Source organism: Petaurus breviceps, unplaced genomic scaffold (genome assembly GCF_028583685.1).
Source record: "Petaurus breviceps papuanus isolate PSGF00001 unplaced genomic scaffold, PetGlider_PUasm1.0 90650, whole genome shotgun sequence".
NCBI classification, from domain to species: Eukaryota; Metazoa; Chordata; class Mammalia; order Diprotodontia; family Petauridae; genus Petaurus; species Petaurus breviceps.
In genome coordinates, this window is record NW_027187299.1 from 7,001,369 (window position 1) to 7,009,188 (window position 7,820).

General features: G+C 34.8%; 1 protein-coding gene across 1 annotated transcript in view; it reads left to right on the forward strand.

The window, feature by feature from the left end:
- URB2 (URB2 ribosome biogenesis homolog) overlaps nucleotides 1–7,595 on the forward strand; it is a 45,139-nt gene extending 37,544 nt beyond the window's left edge. Inside the window, exon 10 of the mRNA XM_069064887.1 lies at nucleotides 7,110–7,595. Coding sequence (XP_068920988.1) covers nucleotides 7,110–7,307 — 198 coding nt within the window. The 3' untranslated portion in view covers nucleotides 7,308–7,595. The remainder of the gene's footprint in view (nucleotides 1–7,109) is intronic.
- Nucleotides 7,596–7,820: the final 225 nt, after the last annotated feature.

Consider the following 7,820-nt stretch of genomic DNA (forward strand, 5'->3'; position numbering starts at 1 on the left):
TATGACATCTTCTAAATGGGACAACAAAAGAACGTACATATTTCTCAGCATCATGGAATTTTTACAAAAATTGTTGTTGTGCTAGGTTAGAGAGATATCACAAACAAATGTAAAAAAGAAGAAATAGTAATACATCATTTACAAACCACAAGGCAGTGATTGAACACGTAGAAACTATATCAAATTACCTACCATCTCAGCAAAGTGGGAGGTGAGAAAGGGAGAAAATTTGGAACTCAAATTTTTTTTTTAAATGAGTTAAAAATTGTCTTTATATATACTTGGGGGGAAATGAAATATTAATAGCAAAAAAAAAATAGAAATTGGTTCTAGAACCACAAACAAAAGACTCAAATTGAGACTTGACAATGAAATCCTAAATAATGAGTGAATCAAAGAACAAATCATGAAAACAGTTAACTATGTAAAAGAAAATGATAATGATGAAATAACATACCAAAATTTCTGGGGTGCAGCTAAAAGTAGTCCTCATGGAGAAAATCTTACCTGGACAAACATACATTAACAAAATAGAAAAAGAAAGGATTAATATACTAAACATACTAAAAATTAGAAGGCCAACAAATAAATCTAAAATAAGCACAAAACTCCATTGAAATGACAAAACTAAAAGCCAGTTCATTGAAAGAATAAAAGTGACAAACTTGATTAAAAAGAAGAGAGCAGAAAATTAGGTCAATAAAATAGAAAATGAGCAAGATGAAGTCATAGCAAAACCAGAAGAAATAAAATTAACAATCAGAACATATTATGCACAGTTAAATACTAACAAAAAGGAATAGAGGAATACTTTCAAAAATATAAAATACCCCAACTATCAGAAGAACAGATAAAGATCTTAAGTAAACCAGACTTAGAAAAGAAAATAGATCTCATTGTAAAGGAACTACCAAAGAAAAGAGCTCCTGATCCTGATGGATTCATGGTAGAATTCTGTCAAGCCTTTAAAGAACAATTTGTATTTGTACTTCACAAATTATTCTCAAAATTTGAAAAAAGAAGCACCCTGCCAGAATAATTTTATGAGACAAAAATAGTTCTAATATATCAACCAGGGCAAAAATAAAACACAGAAAGAAAACTATAGACCAATATCATTCAAGAATAATTCCTCAAAAATTTAAAACAGAAAAAAAAGTAGATGCCCATTGTTTGGGGGATGGCTAAATAAACTGTGGCACATGAATGTAATGTGATATTAATATTAATATGCTATAAGAAATGTGTGAGATGAATACAGTGAAGCATGAAAAGATCTATCTGAACTGATGCAAAGTGAAAGAAGCAGAGCCAAGAAAACAGTATGTGACTACAACAATGTAAATGGAAAGAATAAATGGCACAGTAAACAATCAAAAGCAAATGTAACAAAATTATGAAGATTAAGCAGGACTGGAATGAAGTATGAAAAGACATCCATAACCTATCCCTTCTTGGAGGACATAGGTCCACAGGTGTTACAAATCACACATTTTCAGACTTTATCAATGTGTTGAACAGTTGTGTTGACTTCCCTCCCTCTCCCCTCTCCCCCCCCCCCCCAAGGAAATAACATTTGTCCATATGGGGTGGCTGTCAGGGAAGGGAGGAAAAAGGACACATGGGATACAATGGTGATGCAAGAAACAGAAAATATCAATAAAAACTTGTTTTAAAAATACCTAATTGCTGCCTGATTCCCAACTTTCTGGCTCCCTATCCACCCTAGCATATGGGATTACTCCAATATGAATGTTTGACCTAGGTTTGAGGGGCATTGAAATGGCAGCTGTAGATGATGACTGAAACTGTGTTTTTACATCTTATATAACAGGCAAGGAAATGTGGCAGCAGCACAAAGCAATTACTTAAAATTATTCTTACTGAAATGAAATCTGGGGCCATAGTAAGTTTACCAAGAATTATTTTTCAGCATTTATTTAGCCCTAAATTTTTTTAAGTACTTGAGTAATTAATACTTAAGCATCTTTTATGAGGAAAGTTATTTTTTCCTCCTTTAATTTAACTAGATGAAACGTAGTTACCTTAGATAATTTAATGAGGAAAAGCAAAATTTTGAACTTCTGAGTTGCTAACTATTATTCTGGGATATATTTTGCATGAGAAGCCTACAATATCTTGGCTTCATTCTTCATTTCTGACTCTCACTCCTCAATTTGTTATCTAGGCTGCCAGAATGCCTTGGGAGTTATCAAAGCCTTCAGGCTCCCAGACCCCCTTGGCAGCACATTTCACATTTGGGCTTTAATTTGTTGTTTAATTTAGTAATGAAGAAAATTCCATATGCATTAGAGTCTTCTGCTTGAGAACCATAAATCTTTCCAGATGAGTGTTGCTATGTATGTAGATCATAAAACATTTATAAGTGTAATTAAAAACAAGACAGCAGTTGCAGCTGTTTAAATCTTTCCTTTAATTTTCCTTTAAAATTTTTTTCGGGGTGGAGAGTTGGTAGGGGTGAGAAAATCAATCAGCACTCTGTGCAGTCCAGAGAAGTAGCAATGCATGACATAGAGAATATTAAAATTTTAATGATCCTTCCATGAAGTAATGTTGGCAAGATAGTAAAATTATTGCCACTTTCAACTCCTTTCCCTCTAGTTCAGCTTTATAGCTTTTGCTATAGATTATTAGTCTACAGAATAAATAATTTATACAGTTCCTTTAATCCAAGGATTTCCAAGCTATTTATGGATTTTTCATTACTTGTCCAGTGATTCAACAACAATTCAAACCAATTTTTAAAGAAACTACTCTGTGCAAGGCACTCACCTGCATTCTAGTTATGCAGAGGTTAAAAAAAAATGACACACAGCCTTTACTAATTTTGAAGAAAATTTCAGGCATTTTTCATCAGCTCCACTGCATTTTTAGATTGGGCTACTGTGGAGTTAAACTTTCAGTTAAATCTCAGAATGGTGTAGTGGAAAGAACTACACTGGAAGCTAGAAGCCCAGAGTTTTAGATAGGGGCATGTCACTTAATAGCAGTTTCCTTGTCAAATGAGCATATTAATTTGTATACTGTCTGCCACACTATTATCAGGATCAAATGAGATAATGTGTATAAAAGCACTTTTTTTTGAGGGGGGGAGTCAGGGCAATTGGGGTTAAGTGACTTGCCCAAGGTCACATGGCTAGTACATGTTAAGTATCTGAGGCTGGATTTGAACTCCGTGCTCCTGACTCCAGGGCTGGTGCTCTATTCACTGTGCCACTGTGCCACCTAGCTGCCCTATAAAAGCACTTTTAAGTGCTTAATGGTCAAGATGAAAAGACCTCTCCGTGGGTACTGAGTAGTAATTTACTAAAATTTACTAAAATTGTAATTTACTAGTGACCTAGGTGTGGATGGCTTGTGTATTTCCCAATACCCCTAAGAGGGTGCTATGTAGTGACTGATGACTGAATAGTGACTGATTTGTAACTTAGTGTGCCCCATGGGTAGAGGACTTTGACTTTTTGTATTTTATGATTGAATTATTGAATTACTAAATGATTGTGCTTTGTTCAAAACTGTGTGACCGCTTTGGTGAAAACTGTGGCTATTTTAGTGATAAGTTGTTGTTGTGACATGGTGAATGCGGTATTTTTATTTTCTGTGATAAGATGTAACATTGTGAATACTGTACCTTGATTTTCTGTGAATGTTTTGCTCTGATTTGTTATTGAATAGAGAGTTCACTATACTCTGTAATCAGAACCTTGAAAAGCTGTTCACAGCAGCATTTGTCTGGAAAGCAGCTTGTGCTTGGCTTTACAAGCTGTTGCAATGTTCTGGGCATTAATGCAATAGCACAATGTCATCCACAAATGGGAGCATCATGAGGGCCTCATCAGCCACAAGGAAGGGTTACGTAGGAGAGCGGTCCTCTGTTTGAGCTCTACGCTGGACACCTCTCCCTGACAGTGGCAGACAACTTTGTTGAGCACAAATATGTCTTGTGCACAGACAGGCATAATGGATTGAGTGTTGACTTGAAGTCAGAAAAACTTAGATTTAAATCCTGCCTCAGGCACTGACTAGCTTTGGGACTCTGAACAAGTTACTTAACCCCTTTCAGTTTCCTTATCTGCAAAATGGGGATAATAATTTCACTTGTCCCAGAGGGTTGTTGGGAGGGCTAAAGGACAAAATATTTATACAGCACTTTGCAAATTAGTCAACAGTTAATAAGCATTTATTTTATTACCAGGCACTGTGCTAAGTACTGTAGATACAAATAAAAAGAAATATAGTTCCTTCCCTCAAGGAGGTTATAGTCCAGTGGGAGACAACAACATACAAAAGGAAGCCTAAAAAATTTTTCTTGGAGTAGTTGTGGGGGAACAGGGAAAAGTACCTGGCTTGGGAGGATAAAAGAAGTTCAGAAGCAGTGTAGCTGATGGGAAATGGGGAGAAGACTGTGCTTATCAGCTAGCTCTTCCTTAAATGGAGACCTTGGGGCCCCTAGCCCTGCCCTCCAGTCATAGGGTCCAATGTGAGGGTCAAAGAATACTGAGGAGATGTGAGTACAAAGACTGAAATGTCCAAAAGCAATACAGCTGGTGGAAAAAAGGGGAAATAGCTAGCAATTGTTGTATGCTTCTTTTGGTATTATCAGCCAGAAGGTTATTAATCAGTGTTTCCTCTGTCATTTAAAGTAATCTTTGTTTGACATTATTAACATATGCGTGGGAAATATTTTTTTCAGGGCACTCTTTAAAGGAAGGTAGTCAGTGTTTTGTACTACCAAACTTTTTTTTTAAGTATTTCACTAACAACCACAATGGGATGTTTTATTCTTTACTCTTTTCAGTCATACAACTGAAAACCCATTGTAGAATATAATATATAAAAGCCTGACTTCGTTGAGGCTATGTCTTGTTAAGTGTGTAGGCTATTTAAAAAAAAAAAAACTTTTATTGATGCAATTTGCTTTTACATCACAGCTAGCCTAATCTTGGTCCACCTCTGTTCCACAGTTTCTGTTCCATTCACTTACCTGTGGGTCAAATTTGTGATTTGGGGCTGGAAAGATGCCCCACTCTGACTTTTCTTAGATTCCCTTATCACTACTCAGTGTTTTTTTTTTTAGATTTTTCTTGGAGTAGTTGTGTATGGTGGTAAATGGAGGAAAAGAAGCTGCTTCTTCCTCCTTTGCCTTCTTGACTGGTCCTTTTAGGTTCTATACATGGAGGGCTGTAATGTGAAGAGTTCAGATGTCACCAGTGGACCGACTGTCAGTAATGGAGAAAATGGTTTGTTATAGAAATCTGTGCAGATATTTTTTATTTCTCATTTGTTGTTTTTCCACTTTCGCCTTTAAATATTTATGGTACAATCTGATTTAACTTGCTCTCCTTTTCAACCATCCACCAATTCTTATTCCATTGTGATAATTTTACAGGTAAGTTTATATTACTTTTTTGTATTACTCTTTTCTGTCATCTGTTCATCAAGAAGACCAGGCATTTGCTGACTAAAGCAATTTCTTTGCCCTTTTTGACTGATGATGGTGATTTCAACTTCCTTAGGAAATAGTGACAGTCTGTTTTGATGCTTATTTCTTTATTTTTTTTTTAAATCAATAGCTTGTTTATATTATAGGGCAGGTCAGAGCTGTTAAGATTGCTTTTTATAACTTACTGTTTTTATTATTCTAGGTTAGTATTGATTTTGACCTTTGCTCTTACAAATTGGTTGTCTTATTGTACACAATTGATGTGATGGAAATCTAATCAGGAGCTAGTTGTTTCCTACATAAGATGTGGTTTTTCAGATGGTATTTGGTGTTTACTTTGTGCAGCACTTCCCGGCTTTCTTCTTGGAAAAAAAAAACAAAACATATTCTTTATATGTAGGTGTAAAATATCCATATAATCAACAAGCCTTTGGTTTCTTCCTTTTCATCGTGCAGCATGTTTTCCAACTTTTTTTCACTATCCTTTTTCCTGTGTCCTCCTTTGTATTATAGTCACCAAGTATAAAAATATATATTGACTTACTTTGGAGGGGCTTTTTGAGTAGTTCATAAGATTCCTTTACTTCTTTTTTTTTTTCCTTTTTGGAGGGCATTTGGAGTTAAGTAACTTGCCCAAGGTTGCACAGCTAGTTTTTTAGTGTGGGTGTTGTGTCTGAGGCTGGAACCGAACATGGGTTCTCCTAACACCGGGAGATTCCTTTACTTCTTAATCCTACAAAAGACATAGGTATTGAAACTGTGATTATCTTCGTGGTTATCTTTTTGCTTATGATAAGTGCTACAATTCAAGATGACTAATGTCCTAGGAAATGGCATTTATTAACTGAAGACATCAAATAAGATCAACTCTACTGGTGTCCTTATTTTCACTTCTCCAGGGTGAACCTGTGAGTCCATTTAGCTTCATCTGCCTTTTGTCTTGTAGTTTCATTTATGGTGTAAAATGCCATTAATGATATAAGTTCATTCCTTTTGCAGTAAGCTAAGTCATTATACCCAACTTATAAATTATAATGCTGTGTTTTAGGATTCAAGGGGCCTGTTTCTGAGCTCCTGTTTTCACATTGGGGCCAAAAAAGTAACCCTAATTCTGCACACCGGCTCTCAGCCTGAACTTTATGTGTATTTGCCAAACAACCTGGGCTATTAAGTAATACTCAAATCAACAATTGCATTGCAGTTTATTATTAATTCTTTTGTACTATTGTTTATTAAATGGTATCATAGTTGACTGAAAGTACTGCTTATGTAGTGATTGGCAAAGTGGAAGACTTTAGATGAGTGTGCTTCTGACTGTTGGGAATTATGATAATTTTTGCTATTGGTGAATGTTTAAGAATAATTTTGTGATCTCAGTTCAAGTCCTCTGAAAATTAATTCTAGATAATTGTTCTATTGTTCTTTTTTAAAGACTCAGCCTAAATTTCCAAACATATCCACATCCCCTTTTAAAAAATTCAATAATTTACGCTGTATGCAAAACTGTACTTGAGATTATATTATCTTTAGTAAATTTTTTCTCAGTTTGTAGGAAGATAATTGGTTTTCTTTTAAAACATAGGTTTTATTTCTCATTGACTGTTCCCACAGTTTTCTACTTTGAAAAAGAGTTTTTTCTTTCTAGGTGACTCTGTATCCAGCTGTGAAGAACCTACTGAAGGAGGGAATTTATCTAATACTGGACCTATGCATCGAACGAGACATCCATTTCCTAAGGACCTCATTACAGCCTGGTGTGAGAGAAGTCTTTAAGGAACTGTACAATGACTATACCAAATATCACAAGAATAAAAATAGAGGGGAGGAAAAATATACTGCTTAATGCATTTTTGTAATAGCCTTACAAAATTGCTATTATTGATTCTATAAAACTGTATTGAACTTCATGTACAATTTCTGTTTAAAGGATAGAAAAAAATTTAAATTTTATAATTTAAATAAATTAATGGAAATCTGGTTTTATATTCTATATCTTACTGTATATATAGCTATATTATAAGTAACTTTTGTAATATGTTTTTTATATGCTTAGTTTTACTAATTCTAAAGCCAAGAATCCTAGAAATGGGATATAAAACATTGTTATCTCAATAAAAAAGTATTCCATACACTCAGTCTCATTTTCACATGTGATTCTTGAGTAAAGTTTGTTTTTTCTCCTGTGAGAATTTTCACTGGTATAAATTGCCCATCAGGAAGCATCTTTGTGCATGCTCTTGGCATTATTTATTTTGCCCAAGCCTTAGGGACCAGGGTCTGATTAGGCTATGTGGGGGCATTAATGATGCCAAATACTTTCTTAACCCTTAAATCTTGGAGATCTGGAAGGGGGGAT